This window comes from Poecilia reticulata, linkage group LG17, assembly GCF_000633615.1.
Source record: "Poecilia reticulata strain Guanapo linkage group LG17, Guppy_female_1.0+MT, whole genome shotgun sequence".
In the NCBI taxonomy this organism is placed as follows: domain Eukaryota; kingdom Metazoa; phylum Chordata; class Actinopteri; order Cyprinodontiformes; family Poeciliidae; genus Poecilia; species Poecilia reticulata.
In genome coordinates, this window is record NC_024347.1 from 22,854,560 (window position 1) to 22,880,875 (window position 26,316).

A 26,316-nucleotide genomic window follows, 5' to 3' on the forward strand; every position below is an offset into this window, starting at 1 on the left:
TGTGTGTGTGCGTGTGCATAAAACGTTAGATTCAGGCACAAGAGATACACGTTTCCAAGTCTATTTTTCTTGGAATGTACAGCTGAAGCCAGTTCATGAAGGAGATTATGTTCATGTGTTAGAACAATTCAAAGCAATGCCTGACAATATTTACTGTATGTTCACATGATCTACAAATAAACCAGCAGGCTCAGCAGATACAGCAATCTMTTTCTTTTCATATAAAGGCGACAGTGTGGGCTGGATGACTGAAGKGCTTCGCTGTTGGGTGCTTTAGAGACGAACACAGATGAACCCTGCTTTAGGAATGGATACGGTAGGCTRATATTAAACATTTAACCTTTCAAAAGCTCCAACTTCAACCCTTCTAGAAATGYGTGGACTATTTTTCAAAAGCCGCATTCCTTGAAGGAAACAAACYAATTTGAATGAATGCAACCATTTCTGCAAAGGCTGCAAACATGCAGCCAGTTATAGCAGAAGCTTGTTGGTGGCTTCACAAAGCATTTGGTTGAGATGCAAATCGCTAAAGGAAGGCCATTCAACCAAATATTTGAGAGAGTGAACAAATATTGACCCTGTCTGGACAAAAAAATGAATATGTACACACAATTCTTATTTTAAARTGTGCWAATACTGTTATTATGATKATTATTATTAAAKAATTATTCATTCACATGATGAACCTATTGGTAGTGCAATAAGACTAAGCATTGTACTGAACTATATTACAAAGAAAGGGATTATTTTGTGCAAAAGAGCAATGGACTGAGGCAGAACAGTGAGGTGTGCAATATTACAAAACACAAATAAAYAACAGATTAAATGGGACTATTAGCAACCAGAATATAAACTCAGYATTTATGGCATATAAGATTGTATTTTTTGAGTCAAATTAATCTGTGAAAAATGACAGACTATGAAATAACCTGAATATTTGGGAACATAATTGCCATGTAGTTTCTGTTTTAAAATAAGACAAGTTTCCTTTCTTCTAATATGAGCCACAATATAGTCCTTTTTTCCTTTTTTTTATTTTTGGTAAATTTAATGTCTAGCACTGTGCAGAGGTGAAGTGGGAAAATGGAACGAATGCATTTTAATTAGCATTTATTGTATCATGTTACTCCAAACTGGGGCAGCTATTTATAGATATGCCACWAATGCATAAAAGATCATTCAGACAGAAAAAAAACTCAAAAATTATCCTAATCTATGACCTGTGGCATCTTTACTGGAATATCACAAGAAAAATGCCAAAAAATTAAGATTCTACATTAAATGCATACATGTTTTTATTTATTTTGGATTAAACTATAATGTATATTGGACTAAATATTAGTCCAATAATATTTAGTCCACCCTATTCTATAACTCACCCTATTCTAATAGGGTGAGTTTATTATATTAGACTCAGTAGAGTAGATAAAGTTGGTTGCCACAACTGACACACTCCAGGTGCTGTGACTTTCTGACAGTGTCACACATTTGTCCATTTTGCGGTGGTTATTTTATGGATCATACACAKAGCTTTGAAGAAAGCTAGTATTTCATTACGTTTGTAGATCAGAATTGTTTTTACTCGGTTTTGTTTTGCATTAAATGCTAACACAGCAATAATCATTTGAAAATCATATATTGAAATCTGAGAGTAAAAGCTTTGACTTTATTTAGCTTTCCTCTAGAAAGCTGAAATCATACAGTAGTTAGCTWWAAYGTTTGTCAAGAACTYGGATATGATTGGTTGAATTGGGTTTGTATAGGAATTTAAACATGCGTTCTATTGTTTGCATATTTTCAAGACTTAAAATGCTGTAAATTCCTTAGTTTCTGTGTCCGTACATAAAATCGAGGTAAATTATCACTTTTCCAAATTAATGCTTAAAATTCAGAGTGCATAGAAATGTATCTAATTTTGTATTGATTCGTTATCTGACAAGAATAAAAGACTTTTTTTTTAAAGACAGTATCTAGTGGAATATTAATGTTTCATCAACAAATGCACACTGACCGAAAAACACAGATGGGTAATGAAGCATTGAGTTCCATAGCAGGATTTTAAAAAGTTGCCATGAGGAACAGACTGCTAATCCTGCTTCATGAGTATTTAGGTAGATGACATCACAAGAGGTAGTTTTACTGAACAACGTGATAGATAAGTGTATTAAACCCACATCATGCACAATTTGAGCATTTTTATACACATTTTTATCTTCAAAATGTGTAAAACTATTACTAAAGCTGTAAACTAACATCCATTTAAGCAAACTGGCATGACGAGGTTTGTTTGTAGCACAAGTACAAAAGGATGAGCAAAATGTTGATACAAATTGGCAAACAGGAAAACTGTATTGAAGTTGCATTGTTGTTGTGCCTCAATATCATCAACCCAAACCACAAACAGGAACTGGTAAGACATTTTATTAAGTGATCTTTATAACAGCAGATTGTGCAAAACAGGAAATTGACAAAGACCCGACTGCACAACTGTGTTCTTATTGTTAAGGTAGCTGTGGAAGAGAAAAAAAAAAAGCACTACAGTCACTTTAACAACATTATAATGCTTATTTTCCTCAGATAAAAATCATCATTTGGGTTAGAATTGGATACCACCTTTCATCTAATTTTGATTGATTGATTTACCAAAAAGTCTGACCAGTAAAAGAAAAAAAAAACATAATTAAAATTTTGTTACAATTAAAAATATTCTAGCCCAGCAGCTTAAGYATTGTTTTAATTAAGGAATCATTATGTAGGTATTTCCTAATTATGAACAAACTATAAAAGCGTAAAAACTATCACAACCAACCGCGGTCTCCCTTAAACATTAATAAAAAAAAAATAAAACATTTAGGTGTAAGAACTCAAAAGTACAGTGGAAAATCTTCACATAGATAAAAGAAAGCCCAATTCCCCTATCGCTCGTCGATATAAATACACCGGAACTCACATTCCTCTTCGGCGCTATACTATTCAGCCTGAGTGTGTAAAGAAAACGTGATAATCATCGACAGGACGTCGGAATAAAGTCATAATTTGAAGAGATGTTTTTTTTTTAATCCGCGGTGTCGCGTTAAGGTCACTCTGTGGCTGCCTGAGTTCCCCCCTTTGTGTTTACACATCCGGGTTTCCCTGTTTGCAGCCCATTCCCCATTTAGAAGCCATTTTGGACACAGATCAGTAACATGCATGTAAACCCCCGACCGACCTCCCCGACGCAGCGGTGCTACTATTCCAGCGAATAACCTCAAAAAACAGCGTCCTGACATCGATCCGGACGTTTCAACTGCTTCGTGGAGCCGTTTCCGATGCGAAATGCGGCACCTTTTCGCGGACTAACACCCCGGCAGTCAATTAATCGCTCCTTTTCTTTGCAACATTGTTGCAGCGTCGCGGCTATTGATACGCGTTGTGGTGGTGGTGGAGGAGGAGGAGGTGGTGGTGGTGGTTAGGCTGCTGGAGGGACTGGAKAGGCCTGTGGTCGGCTTGATCCTGGACTGATGTTTTTGGCCAACCTGAGTTTTAATGTTCGCGAAAGAAAGAGGACGAAATTTCTGTCCTGTATTTAAAGCGGAACATGTCTTTTTCATGGCTGACTTGCTCACTTCTTCTGGGAACTTTGTGCGCAGGTAAGCAGCTGTTATTTTCTGTTTTGTTGTTGTTGTTGTTGGTGAATATGCGAAGGTTTCCGTCGAAAAAAGATCGCAATTGTCTGAAATGTCGACCCTCGGTTAAACTTTACTGGCACTGCCATTCAGCCGGGCTTTAAATCTCTCGGTCATAATCTTCTTTGACCGCTACTCTAATTTTCTCTCTTGAAATGTATTTACTAGAAGGTGCGTCTTTATTTCGCCCAAAGCTTAAAATACACKTAACACGATAGTTCTGTGTTAAGAAGTTGAACAAATTTCCAAAATTAAAACTGTTGCTCGCCTTCCTCAACGGTGGCAGGAATAGAAGGCAGCAGCTGCATCAACATCCTGAAACCTTATACACTATAAAAAAAGAACTTTGGTGGGTATTACGTTTTACCCATGGACATTTGTCTGTTTTATTCAAGAATATAAATTGTGAAATCTTAAATTCTAACATTCGCTACTTTTAATTTGGTAATAAATCCTACAATTGTTTTATTCGCTATGGATTAGCCTGTTATACTAYACCATTTTATAGTCCTGCATTGACATTTATCTAATTCTACGTACATTTTGTATGTAGAAATAAAATCATTGCAATTCTGTGCGCTTGGCTTGTTGAAAAGTATTTCATGTCCCGTTCACTCTAAAGAGCTGATTATAAGTATTGATCAAACCAAACCAAGTTTAATCAACCTGCTGTTGGTAGATATTTATTGGAGTATGTGAGCAGATTATATGATGCTACTTTTTATCAGCAGTTGAACATTCAAATACCAATTGTCCCCTTGGTGAGTACAAATTGATGCACAAATTTCGCCAGTGGGAGCCTTCATACTTTTTCTCTTGGTGAAGAAAACAAACTTGTATTTTTTTTTTATTGCATTTTTAAACATAGTTAGATTCTATTGTCTGGATTCCTTGTCTTGAGTGCACAAACTGGGAGTCATTCTGATTTAGCAGCAGTGCTAATGCTAAAGTCAAAATTGCTAGCAAGCTGAGCTTTTACATGGCATCCTGGTAACAAAAAAGACAATGGTGTGACAAAAGAGAGAATTTCTTGTGAAAGAGAAGGGAAATATATTTCAACTGATACAAGGGTTATATGTTTTGGTTTAAATTATAACCTAAATGTTGTAATTTTGGGGTAGTTTATGTCTCTTAATTTACTTTGATAGCTGTGCAGTGTTATGATCCATAATCACAAAACAATTGACTTCTACTCTTGACTACAACATCACCTTCTTTACTATGAAATATTTATTCAACATTAAAAATGGTGACAAACAGTGCTATATGTTAAACAAAAAAATCTGCTGATATTTTTCAATGTAAACCTTAATGCTACATTTAAACAATGAGATGGAACAGTTTCCATAGTTTGATAAAAACCAGACATTTTGTGGACTAATTAGGCATGTGCTCATGTGCAAACCTATTGAAAACCTCATTTTTAAGCCTTTTAAGGCTGTCGACTCATACGTATTTCCAAACAAAGAGCTCACCAAAAAGTCTGTTATCGTGATAGATTGAAAAACTTAACTCATTCTTCAGATTTTATGTCTCAATTGTCAGTTTGTCTTTTTATTTTTGCATGGAAATACAAACTATACAATCAAAATGATCTTTACCATCATTCATTTGAATTCAATTCAATTAGTTGGTTATGTACCTTCTAAATAATATGCTAGTATTGTCATAATTTCCATAGTGAAATCAGAATCCAATTTTTAATGTTTAAATCCAACATTATGTTTTGCGAGTGTCGTTTTCCATCTCTTGTCCTCATTTCTGTTCTGACTACGGCCTGTGCGCGAACCTGTGAAAAACACTTCTGTCAGGATTTCATTTATTTATTGTTCTTCGGTAAATCTGTGGTATTTGATCAACACGGACAGCAGCTGATTTAGGGGAGAATTATTTTYGGCTCTGAAGTTACCATTACACACCCTTGGAACCATGTGAACTAAGCATGGATGATTGTTTGTTTCTCCCTCTCTTATTTAGTGAGTTTTTGTGACCGTTCGCCCCTCTTGCCCCACATGTGAATACACTATTCTGCCTCAGCTTAAGCTCAACAGATATATTTTTATGATCAATACATTTATCCTAGTTTTTTTTTTTTTTACAGCTGGTGTAGAAGCTGTTTTAGAGATTTAACTATCTCTGCCCCTAATACCTCCATGGCTTATAGACCCGGGCATGAAGAGTAGGAAGGATATATAAATTAAGCTGCTTCTCCAGAATTCATGTTTGTGGTATAAAAACCCAGTAAAGTGACAGAGGGGGAGGGAGGATTCGGGGGGGAATGATCTTGTAGTAAAAGTCCTCTTGGATCACGTGACCACAGATATCAGAAATGCCATCTCGGCTCAGTGGAGCATTGAGCATCACTGCTGTAAAAAGAGTGTAAATGAATGCGTCTGCTTGGCTTTAATATCTTTTCTTCTGTCCCTCCTGCGTAATGAGCATGGTGTTTGGTCATTTCATGCATCCCCTGTATGATGGAATAAAGTCTATTGTGTGCTGCTGGACAGCTAAATGTGTGTGTGTGTGTGTGTGTGTGTGTGTGTGTGTGTGTGTGTGTGTGTGTGTGNGTGTGTGTGTGTGTGTGTGTGTGTGTGTGTGTGTGTGTGTGTGTGTGTGTAATGGGTTGGTGGGGGTGAAGTTGGGGGATGGGCAGGCTCCTATAGGCAGGGATTTAAAGAGACAGGCTCTATTTTTTCCTTCTGAACAAAGATTGAGCCTGAATGTCCAAGCTATATTCTGACTGACGTTCACAACATGTCATCTGCTTCTGTACGCTGTGTGTTGAGTGTGTGTCCAACATCAGAGTCTGTAGGGACATTATCTACAGCTTTCTATTGTTGCATTTAGAGATTGGCTTCTCTTATCTCTTATCACATTTCAGCTGAGGCAACGAGCGCATTTATTTTAGAAACATGTCATTTAAAGAGCACATTATCTGCCCTTACAAACACCATTGCATTTTTACTTGGTGCCTTATAAAAGTATTCACACCCTTTGAATCTTTTCACATTGTAACCTGACATTTCAGTGTATTTTATTGTAGCTTTATGTGATGCACATGGTAGTGGTTAACTGAAGGTGGAGGGAAAATTCCATTTTTAAAATGTGTGGTGCATAAAAAAGTATGAAAGTATGACATTAATTATTCATTTAGCCTTTTTGCTCTGGCACACCTAAATAAAATGTAAAACTAATGAGGAAATGGAGTCCATTTTGGTATAAATAAAGCTGCTGTGTGACCATAAAGACCAGGCAACACAGCTGCCAGATCAGGGAGAAAATTTCTACTGTAGAATTGTTTAATAAAGAAAACATGCCAATCTTTGAATTAGAGCAACGCGTTATATCAAATTATAATCCTCATTGCAGTATCACATTTGCAAAGAAGAGTTTTGAATATCTTTTAATACATTTGGCCAGTTGAATGGGCCTTTAATGGCCATATTGGATGTGGCTGAGGTTCTAAAACTTATGGATAAAGTAACATGTCAAAATTTTGGCTCAGAAACATATCGAGTTATAAGGATTTCTTATCAATCAATATCAATAATTGTTATGTTTTTTGTTTTGAATATCTGAAATACTGCTAAACTTTTGCTGTGACATTTTCTGTTTATTTCACAATTTCCTCTAGAGTTGCTACACTCATTTTCTCCTTTCACTCCACTTCGTTTTTTTTAAACTATTAAGTAGTTATGATGCACGGTGACGGAACATGAAACTGCTGTTGCGTAAGTTACTCAGCAGGTTGTTGCTAGGTAACCAAATTGAGAGAGTTAGTTGATGCCACTTGCCTTGCTTCCTCTGCTTACATCCCCCAGAATGCTGTGCGATTCTGGATCAGAGTTCAGCGAAATTATTGAACATTCTGTCAGACGTATTTTCTATTGATATTGATCAAACGTCTATTGCAATATATCTGTTGTTATTGATGAATTGCCCAGCCCTAGTTCCTCAATATCATTGGATTTTTTCCTTTTCTTTTGGGACATTGGATCGCCAGTGAATATTTCCCTGCCGTCCTGCGATAATCTCATGATACACTATTTATCCACGGTCATCCATCAAAACCGACAGGCTGGGAAAAGTCAAACTTTAACAGAGAACTGGCCAAGAAGACAAGAACTCTAGAGGAGTAGGAGAGTCTGTTGCCAAATGTGTACACCAAAAAAAGTAAAAGCTGATTCTACAAAGTATTTGCTCAAGATGTGTAAATACAGATACATGCCACATCTACACATTTTGCAAAGTTTTGTAGCATTTTCTGCACATTACCTAATTATAACAAAGTTCAATGAGGGAATATTTTAGGAAAACATTATAGTAGGAGTAGTGTTGGACTGTATGCTAGGTTTCTATACAACAGCAGGCAGATCATTGTTCTATAGCTAATTAAATTTGATAATTTCTCTGAGCATTTAGCTTTTTTCTTCTCTCAATAGATCATTTAGTCAATGGGATTATGCTGAGCCAGTATTCAGCAACATTTTCTTAGCCCAGAGGAACTTCTTTTTTTTCTTGTTCATTTTTACCAGAGAGCTCCCAAAACTGGCTACGTGCCAGAGAGATGATCGTCTCTGCTCCACGATGTTTCGTTTGTAGCGCAGAGCGAATCCTGTGCCATTTGTCTCTGCTTCCGCCCGCTCCGTTTCAGTTCATTGCGATGCATTGCTGACCAAGACTTTCTGTCCACATCAGGGTACAGTCTGGGAGAGGTGGAGACCCGAGAATGTGTGTACTACAACGATAACTGGCGAACAGAGCGGACCAACCAGAGTGGATTTGAGCGCTGCGAGGGGGAAAAGGACAAGCGGCTGCACTGCTACGCCTCCTGGCTCAACTCCTCAGGGACCATCAAGCTGGTGAAGAAAGGCTGCTGGCTGGATGACTTCAACTGCTATGATAGGTCAGGTCAACACATTTGCATTTTTATTGTGGGGTGTCTGAGTTTTACCCAAATCAGCAGACAGCTGGGGCAGCAGAATGAGCATCTCCAGAATCCACATTTGGTCTGGGGGAAGTTGTCCCAACTCCATTGTTCAAACATTACAAACAGACGTCGATAGTTTCATAACAAATACAGATTTTTTTTGTATTCTATCTCTTTAAGCCTTGGTGCCTTGACATACACTTGTGTTGTGTTTCCAACATGTTTAAAATGCATCTTGACTTGTTTTTTTTTGTAAATTTGCAAAGGTGTAACATCCCAAATCATTAAAAGATAAATTCTGTCAGCTCGGTATTAAAAACTCCGAGAACGTTTAAATCATTCTTGTTCAATTATGGGACTCGTAAAAATGATAGAATATGTGAGTCACTTTTAAAAGTGGGCAGTATTTTTGTTTTAGATGCTCTGTAAACAACACATCTCCCTCCTATTTCTGCCTTTGAATAATTTGACATTCTAACCTTATAGAGAATGGCTYTGTTCTCTCAGCCAATCACTCCAGATTTTAGTGAGTTGGGAGAAATATTGGCTACAAATTACGTGAAATCTTTGTTGCTTTGGTACATTAGCTTGATTTTAACATGTTGTTAATTGCATTAAAATTACAAAGCCTTATTAAAGTAACTCTTTCCAGGTCGTTCTTCCAGCCCATACTGAAGCTAGGCCTTGGCATGCATGCATTTCTCACACTGTGACAGGTTTTTTTTAATCAGTAAAGTAACAGTTATTCCTATTGTTTAGAAGTTGATACACTGACTATTACAGGTTACGAAAAAATTTAATTTCATTTTGATGCTATAGGCTGCTCAAAGCAGTGTTTCTTTAATAAGAGTAAGGTATGGCACTTCTTTAGCGTCTATATCTCAGCTCTCACGTTTTTAATCCTGGAAGTATYCTTGAAACAGATTTGTCTGTCTCRTTAGTATGGTCAAAGTTATTCCCGTTTCCACCGCAAATTCAGGAAAAAACTCCAGTCACTCTGACACTTWGTTTTTTTCATTGAAAAGTCTTTTACATGAAAAGTACAGAGGATAGGCTGAAAATCATTTGGGTTACTGAAACCCAAAGTTAAAAAAAAAAAAATCTTTCTATACCTTCATATATATTGCTTAGTTCAACTAAAAACAATGTTTTTCATTCCAGAGGGAATTTGCGCAAAGCAAATAATCATCTGGCCAGAACACAGTATGCTAAACAGTAAAACATAGTTTAATGAAATAAAACATAGTTTAAAAATCGAGTTCCTCGATTCATTTGATGAATCGTTGCAGTCCTAGTTTGAACTTCCTCCCCCCTTTCTCTGCTCTTTGGTCTTCTCAGCATCCGTGAAGCCTCCTTTTCAACTCCTCTGGGATTTGGGGCTGTAGTTTTTGAGATGCTAATTAGCTGCTCCCAGTTGTAAAAACAATACATCGTTGCTATGGTTACACATCATAACAACTGTCAGAAAGTAAAAGAGATGAGAGCAAAAATCCAACAAGCTGCACAGCATTCAAAAACTGAGAGAAACTGTCCAAACATTTATAACGGTAACTAACCTTTACGTAACTGATCGTTCCGTTATCTGAAAAAACATTTTTTCTCCCTGGTTGGTTTAAGATCGGAAGTTGCTGTTAGATATTTTAAGCAAATAAAGAACAGGAAGCATAGAGAAAAAAAATTCTTGCCAGTAGAATTTATTATTGTATTAAAAGTTGTAGTTTCTTGGAAGAGAAAACCTTGAACTCCTGGTTTTGAATGAAAACAAGAATGGGCAAAAATTGCATCTCTGGGAGAGAGCCAATTTCAGAACCTGTATAACGAGACTCCACTGTCAGATATGCTTCTGACGAAACAAAGGTAAATGTGCTGCTGCACATCAGCTTTATGTTTGAAGTCTTTTATTCTACTTGCGCAAGTTCAATAAGTTTGACTTGCGACAAAACACTAGAACAAGATGTGTGATTTATAGCAACTAAATGAGATTTTTTTTGTTTTGACAAAAAAAAAAAAAGTTTAACATAAATCAATATAAAATATAATGGTGCAGTCCAGGCTTGACTAGCCTGTATATTGCAGTTGTTAGGCTTGGACCCAGTGGTTTAAAAATGGAAAATGTCACAAATAGAATAAAAGTCATATTCATCTTAACCCGTGTTTTTAAAAAACTGAAATAGCCATCTAGTTTATGACACGCAGTGACTTTCAGGTTATTCTGAGTGTTGGAAAGTCATTTGCGTCTCTTCCTTTTTTTTTTTTCTTCCCCTCTGATACCTAAAGTACCTAAAGATACTGCAAAAATAAATTAAATGTGATCAAGGCTATTTTATTGCCTTTCAAAACGGAATGTTTTCAACCAGCTCAGTGAGAAGTCTTTATTTGTTGACTTTGTCAATGTAAGAAGGAACATCTTTTAAACATGAGTGTTGAATGTAAATACACCATGTCAGAGTTCGCATCCTTCATACCTGGACTCATTTTAATAGGTTGTTGACACACTGACAGCAACTGAATAGTACTTTGCCAGACACTTTGACAAGAGTTACTGAGATGTTTTGTGCTACATTATCTGATAGTCCACCAAAGGCGTTCAAAGTCACAGTTTGCGAACGAGAAGTCTGGTTTGTGTTCCTTTTGTTAGTGTTCAGAGGATTTTATACAGCAAACGACAAACTCCCTTCTAACTAGTTTCAGCTGGCTTAATTTATGAAACACCAAAAATGTATTTATTTTGGTCTTCTGTCATATGTTTTAGGCAAGAGTGTGTCTCTATGGAGGAAAACCCTCAGGTGTTCTTCTGCTGCTGTGAAGGAAACTACTGCAATGAGCGATTCACTCACCTTCCTGACTTGATTGGCAGCCGGAGCCGAGGTGAGTGGTGATGAAGCCAGCCTACGCACAGCGAACGCTGTTGATTATAACACGACATCACTTTTGGGTCATAGTGCTTTATTATTACGCACTTTAGCAGCTGCTAAATGGGGCACTGGTTACAATATCCACTTCTTTGCCAGTGTTGTCAGATTTTTATGGTGATTTTCTGTTTTTTAAAGACTAAAGTTGATCTTGAATATACATTGTATTATATTTTTTTAAATAGTTTTTTTTATTCCTAGTTGACAATGAAACAAACTGATGAAAACTAGGTAATAAATATGGAATAGCAACATTTGAGTTTTTAAGCTGGTAAAACTCTTGACTGGGATGTTGTGATCTTTAACATAGTGACTTATTTCACCTTTTTGATTGCTTAGTTTCTACGTGTTAAATTCGTCTTGCAGCGTAGCAGATTAAAAACTAATATGAAACATCTGTGCTGTCATAAGTGTATTTAAGCTGTTGGTGTATATTTTAGTTTTTGTATTTAATCTTGAATTACACAGAAGCTACTTGAATCTGTCACAGATGCATGCAAGAATAGGCTGCTTCTCTATACTGAGTCATTGTGCGTCACTTCATTAAAATCAGTATGTATGCTTGAAAACTCAGTAGCTTTGAAGTGCCGTAATATCCCACGCTGCATTTAATCAGTATAATATGGTCTACATTAGTATTGTAATTGTGCTCCATTGGAGTCACTCATATTTGATGTTTTCAAAGCTGCAGTCTCTCATTTTCTTGACAGCGACGGCTTCTATGGTTACGAGAGTAGTAGGGCTGCAGCTAACGATTATTTTACTAATCGAGTATTCTATTGATTAGTCTGATTATTGGGATTAAAAAAGGACACATTGTGCAGATTTTTCATTTAACCACTTAAATTTATTTTATACTATATAAAAATGAACAAGTAATTCAACTAATTCATTTAAAGTAAGAAAAATAAACATTTTATTGCCTAAAATGCAAATGCATAATTTCTTTAGTCTGCAGTTTAACATTTTGAGGCAAAGGACAGTTGGAACATATTTACTGATAAAGAAGGTTTTTTGTTAACTTCAATTGAAAATGTATACGTTTTGTACAATTATGGCTTAATTGCTACTGACTTAGTTGCTCTTTCGGCAAATAGCCTTAACTCTTATGCAATAAATGGAATAACTTTCAATAACAGATTAATTACAATTTATTTGATTGATTATTTCAGCTCTAAACGGTAGTTTCCACTGGTCAGTTAAATTTTCCTGAGCATGTGGGAGTGGACGATGCAGATTCAGTGTTTAACCAGGTCACTTCTTGTTCCTGCTCACATTTTCATATGGAAACTTTTGCTTCAGTTCTAAGTTTACGCTTGAATGTTTATTCTTAATTTGACTTGTTTGAGAATTTGGCTCATAGCATATTTTATTGCAGTTCCATTCTATCCTCCATTCCTGCTCATTTCTTCACCAGATGCAACAGGAGCAAATGGTCTTCTCTTCTGTTAAAATTACTATAAAAGTTTAAAAATATTTTAGAAACACCTCATCAGTGGAAAAAAAAAAAAAAGGATTCAAAAAAAAATATTGGCTGCTGCTTACATCACATTTGCTGGTGGCCTAACAGCACAAACAGTACACCATCAGGTATCTAGACTTTTTTTATTATTATTATTTGTACTGGTGCTTTAGTTATGGTGAGCTTGCATTCCCTGCAGAGTTACTGATGCATTTAATTTATAAAATAAAAGGTTCTTACAAGAAGTTTTATTGATTTTTTTTTTTTAACCCACAAGCTGTATTTGGTTAAGGCATTAAATGGGACAGCCCAATTCAATGATAAAGAAAAAATAGAATCCTGGGTTTAGTCTGAAATAATTAAAAGTACCTGCCCGAAATCTGTAATGATGACGCACAACGTCTGTTGGCTAGTTTGAACATCTCTAAGTGGTGATCAGCAGGTAAAGCACTGAGTTTATACTGAAAGCATCAACGTCAAAAAATAGAAACGTCATTTCAGCCTGCAAACTCATCAACAAACAGAATTTAAAGAATCTTGTTTTGAGTTTATATTTTACAAAATTCTATAAATGTCATGGACATGTGATTTGAATTAGAAAATACTTTCTATATAAAGGAAACTGCACCAAATGTTCTGCTTTCATGGCCAACGTCTGCTACATTCCTACATTAATTCATTAAATTAATGTTTGCGAGCATTATGTTCTGAGAAGTCTGTGTCAGTCTCGGCCACCTCCATTTATTATCTCCAAGATGCGTAAGTTCATGTAACTTTTTGGTGACAAAAATTAAATATTAACAATTTATTAAATGTCAGTTGATGTTAAAAGTCATTTTTTTAAATCAGTAACATCTCTTTTTTAAAACCAGGTCTCGTTTTCTTTGAGGAAGTTTTGAAAAGCTGTCTAAAGCGGCAGGTCATGTAGCCGACACTCTGAAATTGCTCTGCTTGTCGCTTGCAGTGAAAATTCGGCCTCCACCCCGCATGCCATCAATGCTCAACGTGTTGGTGTACTCTCTGCTGCCACTGTGCGTCCTGTCCTTGGCCCTGGTTCTGGCGCTGTGGATGTACCGCCACCGCAAGCCTCCTTACGGCCACGTAGATCTGAGCGAGGTGAGACGGGCCACTCTCTACTCTGACTTTTTTATAGAGATGATTGAAAATGTCTAAAATATTGCGTAACTTGCTATAGGTTCTTAATATGTAGCCCATTATATGTGTTTTTATGAGTTTAGTTGACTTGAAACTTGTCTGTTTCTTTGATCAGGATCCTGGACTGGTCCCCCCGTCCCCTTTGGTGGGTCTGAAACCACTGCAGTTGCTGGAAATCAAAGCCAGGGGGCGCTTTGGTTGTGTTTGGAAAGCACAGCTAATGAACGAATATGTTGCCGTAAAAATCTTCCCAGTTCAGGTACAATTGAATACCAAAATGCTGAAATTTTCTTAGAAATTTTTGATTTTCCATCCCTGTGTATTAAGTAATAAACCTACGGTGACAGAAGGATTTATTTGAACCAAAAATCTCTGAACACGAATGCTTGTTTCTGCAGGATAAGCAGTCGTGGCAGAACGAGCGGGACATCTTCTTGACTCCGGGGATGCGACATGAAAACATTTTGCGTTACATCGCCGCAGAGAAGCACGGAACCAATCTGGAGACGGAACTGTGGCTTATTTCAGAGTTTCATGAGAGGGTGAGAATTCAGTTTTCTATCTCTTTACAGAATATAAGCAGACTTCTACATGATGAAGAGTTGCTGGGTAGTTTTATTTCTTACCTGATAAAAAAAAAACAAAAACAACTAAACTTTCTAGGGAAGATTTTTAATTCATACCATTTGTGTCAGGAAAAACTACAGTTGTGTTCTGATTTATGCCACAATCTTTGCAAGTTTTTCTAAAAATATTCCTTCTTCTTTAGTTGTCAGCCACTTAAATTTGCTTATTTTTTTCTAACAAAGCCACTGAAATGGTAAATTTTTAGGTTACATAAACATCTTTTGCTGTGAATATTATTCAGGGCTTAAGTATCTATTGATTTAGATACCTTTGCATGCTTGTTACAATTAAAAATATCACCATTTTTGCTTAATTTCTGCCTAATATTGCAGTTTATTTACTTTACAATGGTGCAGGCCAGTGATTAGAATAGCATCAAAATGTTATTATATTTTTCTAATTTAGTTCAAAAAGCAAAGCTAATGATTTATACAGTTTCTTTGTGTATATATATGCTAAGCATGTATTTATAATGATTGGTATAGGCATTACAGCTAAATAAAACAAAAAAAAAAATCAGTTGATCATACATTTAGAATATCACACAAATAAAATAAGTAAAATAATTTAAACACTGAAGGATATGTTCTGTTGGAGGAAGACTGCCGGTCTGGCAGTTGTCTAGTAAAAAGTCATCAACATTCTTAACAACAAGCCAAAACTTTTCACTGGTAAAGATTCTGATTGTGTCAAAGTATAAAGAAAACAATGTTGAGCAGCATATAGGATTCATTGAGTGTTTCAGTTGGCTGACATTTCTGTGTTAAAAATCCAGAACTTTCTGACTTTGTGCTCTAATTAACAGAGAAATGAACTTTTGACTTTTTCAGAAACTTTAATCCATAATCAGCAAAACTAATGAACATACCTGATATACCTCGCATTTTGTAATGGATTTATGTTGAGGGTTCACATTTTCTGAGTCGAGTTCTGAAGTAAATTGACTTTCAGGTGCGATCCCATTTCATGTAGATGCATCTTGAACATTTGCTAACTCTTGGTGGGTTGAACAGTCTGTCTTTGTGGCTCCATTTTTGACAGCTTTGCAGCATCAGTCTGTTTCAAAAYGGATTAAAAACCCCTGTGTATGTGTTCACACCTGACCTGTTGACCTTTGGTCCGTTTTGTGTGTGCAGGGCTCATTGACGGACCACCTGAAGGGCAACACTGTGACCTGGACTGAGCTGTGTCACATAGCAGAGACCATGGCCCGTGGCTTGGCCTACCTTCATGAAGACATTCCCAGCTACAAGGGGGAGGGGCCCAAACCTACTATTGCACATAGGTAAGAAAAGAAAGAAAGAAACTGACGAGCACTATTTCAGTTTAATGGATGACATGCATTCATTCCTGATGTGCTCTCATACAAAACCCTGTTCTTTTAACTTTTAATCTTCTACGAATGCTAGGTTTTAAGGACCTGCAGTTTTAAAAATGCATGTTTGTACATGAAAATGGAGCAGCTGTTTTAGATACACTACAAAATGTTCTAATGATTGTTTGGATGCATTGTAAGTTTAAGTCGCACCTCAAAGTCCTTGTTACAAGGAGCTACGCAAAATCTACCTACCCTTTTCAATCATAGATTTTGTACACTTCTCAATTCAGCTTTTATGATTCATGCTCAATGGTGTAAAGCATGTCGTATGCACCTCTCAGCCTCTCTTTGCTACCTGGAATAAGCCTTTGTATTTCAATTGGTTGTTAGGCTAGAATACGAATAGTATGCTGAACTGAAGTCAAGCAAAAAAACTAAAAAGAAATGGTGCACAATAGGCATGTATCATGACCTTGTGTAAAAATGCCATCATTTCAAAGCAGAACTTGATTGACACGAAAAGTTAAATAAGTAGATCATGAACATTTATTCAACAGAAAAGCAGCAGCTACTGAGAATGCTGCTAAAAGGAAATTACAGCATTATTACGACTAATAATTCTGATATAAAACAGACATGTAGACATCTGCTAAATTGATTTGCTCTTGCTCTGCATGTCAAATTGGTTCAAACTTAAGTAACAAAGCACATTTTTGTGTTTTCTCTGTATTATTGGCAGGAGAACCTTTTCTAAAATTACTTGCCGAAATGTGATTTCTTTTTAACTCCGATTGGTGTAGTTTTAGTTTTTCATTGTCGCATCTTTCTCACTAAGCTGAGAAAGTTGACGACAAAGTGGAAACAGTGTCAGAGAAAATGCATTGTCTTTGCAGAATCTTTAGCCTGATCATACTTGAGCCATGCTCACCATCTTCTTTTTAATTTTGTATTTATTAACAGCGTTAGTCCCACCTTTTGACACGGGACGTTGTATGAAAGAACCTAGACTGCAGTTTTTCAGATGGTGTAGATGCAGTTTGTCTTAAAAAATGACTTAAATATATTTTTATGAAAAGAAACGGATACTAGAGTATTAAAATTACACTCACTCTGTTTTGTCTACATCTGTTGGAGCATCTGATCAGAAATGGAAAGGTTATTTGGTGCATAATTAGTTTTGTTATGAATCGCTCCAAACATRACTTTTTTTCGACTGCGTTTGAAAAAAAATATTTTCTCAACTTCTTTCAAATACAATGGTTACATTCCTCTTGCCATCTCTGTTGGGTACAAAATTCTGCGCCGATTTGTTTTACATGAATCGCTTTTCTCTTCTCTGTTTGACGTATTTCGGGATTCATCCCCTTTAAATCTCTGATGGTTCCCGTTTGATTTATTTCAGATCAGATCTTCCCCTTTCCAGGTTGTGCTTGAATGATTTGTTTCCCTCTCTGAAAGCATCTGCATTAAATTATGTGACTGCTGTGACCAAACGCCTCCATTAAAAAAGGTATTTTAATGGCTGCTGTGAAATAAATCCTCCAGGGACTTCAAGAGTAAGAATGTGCTACTGCGAGATGATTTAACTGCAGTCATTGGGGACTTTGGGCTTGCTGTGCGATTCGAACCAGGAAAGCCTCCTGGAGATACTCATGGCCAGGTAGGATGAACTTTATGTTGGGTTTCTTATTATTGTCACCACTATACATGTAGTGCAATTTATTCATGCGCCTCAAAACACAAACTTCAGTGTATTTTATTTTGGAACCTCATGTGATAGACCACTACAAAATGGTGTGTTGCTTTCACACGTTCAATTGTGGGGCCACATTTTTGGCAATATCTCTCTATCACCTCTGTTGATCTCTAAAAAGAAAAAAAAATGCAGTTTTGGCCAGCCTTCTTTGCGAAATAGAACATCTCTACAGAATGTAGAATCATTCCTGCTTTTCAAGAAAGAGCTTCCTGTTGTTCCTGTTCCATAAAGGTCAGACCTGTGGAGTATGAAACCATTAGTTGTCATGTGAACAGATTGTTCCACCTGAGGTGTGGCTCTCTGCGGCTTCTCCAGAGTTATTTTGGACGTCTTAGCTGTTACTCTGATTAAGGCTACAATTACCTTACCTGTGAGTTTCAGTGGATGACCAAGTCTGTATATTTGCAGTCCTGCCAAACATTTTCTGTTGTGATGTACAAAGCTAGAAATATTTGATTCATTTACACATTCTGTTCATTATACATGGGGCCGCTGAATTTAATTCGTCATGTTTGACTTTATTTGAGGAAATTAAAGCAAATGCTGGAGCAGTTTTTTTTTTTTTTTTTTTTTTTTTTTAACACCTTCAGATTTTTGTTTGTAAAAAAAACGTGGAAAACCAAGTACAGGGGCATCTTTATAAATTATTATTGGAAATTAAATTTATTCCAACAACCCAATTCGTTAAGTAAAACATATTATATGTATTAATTACACACAGACTGATGTTTCAAAGCCCTTTTTCTGTTACTTATAATTTTTTGTTGCTGACAGCTAGTGAAAACACATTTAATTTCTTAGAAAATTAGAAAATTACATCAAACTAAACATTTTCATAAAGAAACGCATGCTTCCTGCCGTTTTCAAAAGGCACTTTTAATCTGACAAATGAGTCTGATGGGARCATTTATTCTTATTTGAGATGCACCTGAAAGCACTACTTAGTGTTGGTCTAGAAATAATATCATAATGACAAACATTTAGGATTGTGCTTACTACATGAGTACTTTTACAGTGGACTATATTTGGAGCACCTCTTACTCATTTTTTGTACATTTGGTTGCTGTAATTTGATTTTTTTTTTTTTCATGAATCATTCAAACGACTTAAATTATTACAGAATGGGAGCATTGAGGAGTCTGACTCCCAAATCCTGGGGTATAATTTAAGAGTTTGCAACATGTCTGTTTTCAGAAAAAGCTGCTCTCGTTCAGACTATTTGAAATGCGTGTCTTTGTGAATTTGAAGATTGTTGAAGTCTGTTCTTCTTTTCAGGTCGGTACGAGGCGTTACATGGCTCCGGAGGTGCTGGAGGGAGCCATTAACTTTCAGCGGGACTCCTTCCTGAGGATTGACATGTACGCAATGGGATTGGTGCTTTGGGAGCTGGTGTCCCGCTGCTCAGAGACAGACGGTAAGTCAAACAGTGCAGGAATGTTACTTCACCAAAGGGTGAAAGGTCATCTTGCTTTAGGTGGTATTGGCAAACAAGGGGTTTGTTTTTATTTTGTCTGTGGAGCTGTCCAATCAGGGCCAAATACTCAACGTTAGACGTTATTTATTCTCTGTTCTGATGGTTGTTTGTTGTGCTTCCACTCTATCAACCTGTTGTTTCTCCTCAGGTACAGTTGGCGAGTACATGCTGCCGTTTGAGGATGAAATAGGTCAGCATCCTTCCCTGGAGGACCTCCAGGATGTGGTCGTGCACAAAAAGATGCGTCCAGCCATCAAGGACTGCTGGCTCAAACATCCGGTGAGTAATCATGGAGGAATTTCCAACTCCAGCACCAGGATGTGCTGCATCCGTATTTCCAGTAAATCCACTTAAATTTCACACTTCTCTGAACTCGTTATGTTTTTGTTCATCTGTAATGAATGGACTATTAAACTGATGAATGTACTACGGATGTAGCAAAATTTCCCAATACTTAAACGTCACAATATGCCTTGTCAAAGTGAATGCTGTCACTCTAACTGCAGTTGCTGCCTGCACGATTTTAATTACTGAAGTTTGAGCATTATGACCCCTGTTAGTCTCATATTTTGAAGAAACGAAGAACATGGTTTTGAATAGATTATAAGCATTTAGTATTTTACCTAAAATAGATGGGGGGGCTGAACCAATGGCTAGTTTGTAAGACGCAATATTACGGTGTGGTGAGTGAGAGCTATTATGAGCCCTGGACGGTAAGGTAGGTGCTCTCAGCTGGACACTCGGCTTAAGATGCTTATTTTGAGGTATAAAAGGAAGTTGTGTTGATGGAGTCTAACAAACACAGCGTTAATCTGGCTGACGGCGTACAGGCCTACACTTGTATATGATAGACATTCATTATTTAGAGTGAAATATTTCAAGCATTTATTTACATGTAATGTTGATGATTATGGCTTACACACAGTGAAAACTCCAAATTCTGTCTCATAAAATTATAATATTCATAAGGATAGCAAGCCACAAAAATGTAATTGCTGAAGAAGTAGAAATAATGCTGTGATGTTATAGATGGTTGAGTGGAAGGAAAAAGTTGGGTAAAAAAAAGGCCTGACAGGGATAACCACAGCCTTGACAGGATTGTCGAGCAAAGTCCATCTCAGTTTGTTGGAGCTTCACAAGGATTGTCGCCATGGCATTCTGGATTGATGCAGTAACTTGTGTAAAAAGTTCCAACCAGCTGTTCGTGCATAGAAATAAACAGTTTTCAGAAACTTGACATTTCTCTTTAAGATGTTCTTTTTATTGCTCTTCTGCATGTTTTCCGAGACACAGAAGTTTTTTTTATATCTATTAGCAATGATTACAACAAATAAGTGCTTGAAGTATTTCACACTGTGTAGTAGTATGAAATTCACTTTCTGAAATAAGTGACAAAAAATGTGAACTTTTTTTATATTGCTTTTCTAGATGTACCTGTAGGTAAAAGTAAAACCTTTTCGCTATTAAGCCGTTTATGTGGTACCACTTTGGTTATTAAATACTTGAATAGTGTTTATTAAACACTGGAAAAATACTCTAACTGGCTGTTATCCACTAATAGCACGAAAGTTAGCATCTGTTGTATAACATCCAACCAGGCCTGAGGTGAATGTAGTCTTTTACGTTTTTACCAAAGATGCCACTGAAACCTCCCGCTCCGTCTTTGATTGCAGGGCTTGAGTCAGATGTGCGAGACCATCGAGGAATGCTGGGACCACGACGCTGAGGCCCGACTGTCAGCCGGCTGCGTGGAGGAGCGCATCAGCCAGATCGCCAGGACGATAGGCAGCACTACCTCAGACAGCCCCGCCTCCATTGTGACGTCTCTCATCAACGAGGACCTACCTCCCAAAGAGTCCAGTACCTAAACGGGTGACACCTTGCCTCACCTGAGCTCTTGACTTTTCTTTTTTTTTGTTTTTTTTGTTGTTGTTTTTAATTTTCAAACCCAAACTCAGCGGATCTTCGTTAATATTTAACAACTCAGTCCCACCTCCCTTCCCTGTCACCCTAGCAACTTATATGCAGCTGCTATTTTATCTCAATACTGGTATTTTGTTTCTGTTTCATGTTCCTTTGTGTTTACTAACGCATCCATCTGCTGTAGTTGAAATAGTAATAAGCTATGCGATGGACACATCCTACACCCACCTCTGTGTCAAACCTTAAACGTCGTCGGTACCGCATGTACTTCTTTCACGTTTTAGTCTTTTTCTTTCTTTTTTTTTCTTTTTTCCTCATGAGTTGCTGTCTTTGTCGGAGTTCCCGTCTGCGGCCAAATTCTGGAAAAACCTTCGCTCCAAACCTCAGACAACACGCTGCACACCTCGGAGGAAACATTGAGACTGTTAAACAAAAATATATTCATCTTCCTCAGGGGTCGAAGCTTCTCGATTTATACATTTGGAGAGTGCTCCCTTCTTTCTGACCTGTGAATTCTTCAGAATGAGATGGAGAGAGAGCGAGCGGGAGAGAGAGAGAGAACGGAGCACAGCTTTTTTCTTTTTAAAGGGAGGGAGCAAAATCCAAACTGAGCAGTCACATTGGACGTTTTGGACTTTCTGAAGATTTCGGGCAGATGTCTTGTCCTTGGAACTACCTCTCAGGTATCCAGCAGGCTTCTTTGGAACATTTCTATAAGTTGAGAGCCAAGCTATCCAGCTAGCTAACATGGACATATTCCTGGATTATTATTATTGTTTTTTTTTTTTTAATTGCTAAAATTCAGAGTTACTCCTTTGCCAGTGCCAGGGGCATTGACGGATGCTGTCTGGAGTTGCAATGTTACACATTCTTAATTTTATCTGTATGCATTTGTGTGAGCGCGAGAGAATCCGAGTGATTTGAGACGGAGAGTGTGTGTTTTTAAAGTAAGGACGATGAACAGGTAATTGAGGGTTTATCCTTGTGATTGTCATGCATTCTTTTTTATTTTTTAAGTCATCTGTGTTTGGTTACTAGACTCAGTCGGACACGGGTCCACAGATACCTCAGTCACTGTATGTCATGCAAGGAGAGCTCAAATTGGTTGCCTTTGTCTCAAATGCAATGCCATAGTTGTACCATAATATGAATACCATACATTGAATGTCCGTTATGCTGCTGTGACTATTCCAGGATACTCAAGGATTTGTAGATGTACATGTATTGTTTGTTAATGTAACACTAACTATCCATGATATTATGTGAGGCTAATAACCTGTTTTTTTTTTGTGGGTTTTTTTGTTTTTTTTAGTTTAGTTTTTTTAGTTTTGTGTTTTTCCTTTTGACTGGGTAAGCCTTCAGCTGCTTACTCTTCCAGACTGACCTCAGATATTCTGACAAGTACCTCAGGCTTTTTCTACATGTATATCGAGTTGTGTTAATGTATTTTATTGTGTTTTAGTAGTTGAGAGGATTTATTGCAGGTGGATGGCCTCTGTCTTTATTTGGATTTAATTTTTTCCATTTTTGATAGAACCTGACCACTTTTCACAATGTATATGCCCTACAAATGTAAAAAGAAGAGAGGCAGATTCCTGTAAATATGCTTATACACAGACGCCTAATACTTAAATATTATTTTTCTTTTATTTTACATTTTATATACAGGGGCATCTTGATAAATTTGAGTATCTTCGAAAATTCATTTAATTCAAATAGTGAGGCTCAGATATTATTAAAATTCACAGAAGGAAATATTTTATATTTGTATTTTAATGTTGATTGTACATTACAGCCAATGAAAACACAAATTGTAGTTTCTCAGAAAGTTTGACTACTACATGAGTAATAAAAWTTTTTTTTAATAGGCAGTACAGTATATTCCCCTCAATACTTGGTCAGGACAGCCGCTGTGCCAATCTGTGCTTCTTTTTCTGCTATATGTTTTCCTTCCACTGGACTTTCCATTATTATGCTTCCACACAGGACTCTGAACAGTCAGCTACTTTTGCAATGACCTTTTGTGGCTTGCCCTCCTAGTGGAGGAGTTTCAATGACGGTGTGCTGAACATCTGCCAAGTCAGCAGTCKGCTCCATTATTGTGTTGGCCTCAACATGGCCACGACATTTCTGTATTAAAATTAAAAATCCTAAAGGTCACTAAAGAAAATGTCTGTTCAGTGTTTTATCCCAGCATTTTAATGGAAGGAAAGAAAAATGTTTTTATTAACCTTAAAAATACTTTTAATTGATTTCATTCAACGTTTTAACTTTCTGAGAAACTAGCGTTTGGGTTTTCATTAGCTGTAAGCTATAATAATAGGAGTTAAMAGAAATGAGCAACTAAATTACAARAACRTGTAACAAACCTGTAATTTGACTTTTTGATTATATTCCAATTTTCTGAGATGCACTTGTAAAGAATCAGGGCATTTGCAGTTCTGTTTTTCAGTTACAGAAAGAGATTTATTGACACTATTGCTACCAATCCATCTAAGTTATCTAGCCCTGTGGTTTCTGCTRATTTTAAGAGAAGTGTTGCTGATCTCAGTGGTTTATGATATTGACTCATCTTATTTAGAAGTTGTGAGGGTGGCACTGGCATTTAAAAATTAGCGTGTATATCACCAACAAAAAGAAAATCGAACAAATATTTTTATGGTTTGGTGTGGCGGCTTCTGTGATTGGCCACTTGTTTGAACAGTATTGCCTCAATAGTAACCTGCTGATGTGATGTTCTGACCTGTTTATAGTGATAGTTTAGCCACGTTGGACAACACACAGGCTCATGTGTTGTGCTTTGATTAGTGGTGTGGAAAGGTAGTGATTATTTTTCTTTCCTTAAAACAGTGGTCTGTAGCTCTCGCTGATGTGCAGTTTTGGTAAAAAGGAATTCTGGGGAAAATAATCAAGTCGACACTGAACAATGTTTTTGAGTGTTTTTTTTGTTTKTTTTYTTTTGGRAAAACCATCATTGTGTTTGTAGCCACATGACTGACTGATGCAGCACCGTCGGGATTCACGCTGACAGTGTCCATGTGCATGGTCCAAGGGTCCAGCAATATTTACTATACAGCAATAGTTAATAAACTCAGCTGTGACTTAACAGTTATCTTCTGCAGATCAACACAGAACAACTCCTCACACCTGGATCAACCTCTGATGGGCGTCTGTTGATGGGCAGGACAAAGAAAACAAACCCACACGTTTAAAACTTTAGTGCGGAAGCTGAACGTGGCCCAGGTGCTTTTTTTTTCGAATCGTGCCAGGCAAACGGCGCGTCATGTGGTTAAAATCTGCCGTGACCGCTTGTTACCTCCAAATGCTGTCTTACACCCAGCTCTTCTGAACCGAAAAAAACCATGTTACCTCATGCAGTATCTTTAGTAACACTTAACACGGAGTCAGTCTCATCTTCAACAAAAAATATATTAAAAAAGTCAAGTATTGTRTATATATTTACTTGCTAAATGTAAAGGGTTTCTTCCTTTTCATGTGTGGATCCTGTGAAAGCAAAATCATAGTTTTTATTTTATTCTTTTTCATTTGCAGTCAGCATATTTTTTTTTTCTCTTATAGTGTGAACGAATGTTGGAACTATGTGACCTTCCCTGTTTATGTGAATTGTGCGTGTGTGTGGGCGCATGTGTGTGGTTGTTGGTTGGTTTCTTTAAATCGGTATGAATGAAAACTATCTGTGCATTGAAATGCTTAGAACTATAAACTAGATGAGAATACATTCATCTTTTTGTATATGAAAATAAAGATAAATCCTGATAATACAGTTTAGTTGGATTTATTTTTTTGAATTTGTTTCATGATTAACTGTGTGAAGGTACTGCTACATTGCTGAKACAGTTGGAGTAAAACTAAGGTCTATGGGTGCTCATGTACACTAGATGGCAGCAGGGGTGTCAGCAGTGTTGGTTCTTAATTTTTAACTGGGACAATATTTGGAATGGATTTTGTTTTTTGTTATTTTCTTAAATAATCCTTTATATTAGACACATTTTTTATTACAGGTTGCCTGCACATTTTTCCATGTAAAACTGTCATATTTTTTCGAACAAAAACTTCCCAAATGTTTAGCCCTTTTAAAGTGTTCAAAGTTCACTTCAAATATACGACAGATGTTCTTTTAGTCAGATGTTATGAATGAATGTACAGACCAAAACAAAGTAGCACTTAATTGTGTTGTAGATATAAATTATTTATTTATATATACAAACAAATGGCTTTAAAATGAAAGAACACTTCTCAGACAAACTGATCAGAGCTGATGGGAAGATAATTGACCTTTTACCTCTGACAGTATTAAGATCTATTTCACTTTTCAGCTTAAACAAGATGAGTGAAGGTATCCATCAATAGAATCGTTCAGGGTTCATATACATTATGTTACATTTCAAAACCTATCCATACTTAAATTTCCAGTTTCCTACATTTCTATAGTATAAGTACAAACGTAAAARCCTCCAAAACGACAAGGAATAAAGGACAGATTGAAAAGTAATGGRAAAACTGCTAGGTAAGATGGGTAATGTRTGAATCATGGACAGAATTAATGCACAGATACATGGCTGGATAATGGGCTCCGGATGGATGACTGCAAGAATGAATCAGATTTAACTGRAATGTATTAACTTTGAAGTTTCTATATAATTGATTTAATTTGACTTCATATAGATATGTTTAAAAATAAATGCAATTAAAACTGAATTTAATAAATACATTTAATAAATATAAAGGCGATTAATCCATCCATCCACCAGGTGGATGGATTAATGGATTAGATTGGAAAAAAAATTCTAAACTTTTCCCAGAATATGTACATTATCTGACTAGAAAAAAAACCCAAACATACATTTCAACTCGTCTGTTCTGTTGACACGTGTTAATATATAAGTGTACTCCCTAAAGTTATCATTAGACGCTGTTGTTATTCAGATGAACCATAAAATTGGACTCGCAAATAAATATAGCAACACGTCTTTTAATCAGTTAATAAGAAAAAAAGTGGTTTTCTACCTTTGACTTAAAAATCTCCGTAGGCACCTGAATGCACCAGACAAGAGAGAATTTAACCAATGAGAA

The 26,316-nt window shown here is 36.6% G+C and overlaps 1 protein-coding gene across 1 annotated transcript; it reads left to right on the forward strand.

The window, feature by feature from the left end:
* The first annotated feature begins 2,484 nt into the window (after positions 1-2,484).
* LOC103479741 (activin receptor type-2B) lies at positions 2,485-25,011 on the forward strand. The gene is made up of 11 exons (XM_008434361.2): positions 2,485-3,629; positions 8,364-8,571; positions 11,348-11,463; positions 13,934-14,085; positions 14,240-14,383; positions 14,523-14,666; positions 15,888-16,036; positions 17,615-17,729; positions 19,101-19,239; positions 19,448-19,578; positions 20,973-25,011. The coding sequence occupies exons 1-11, from the start codon at positions 3,578-3,580 to the stop codon at positions 21,165-21,167; spliced, it is 1,545 nt and encodes a 514-aa protein (XP_008432583.1). The 5' UTR covers positions 2,485-3,577; the 3' UTR covers positions 21,168-25,011.
* Positions 25,012-26,316: the final 1,305 nt, after the last annotated feature.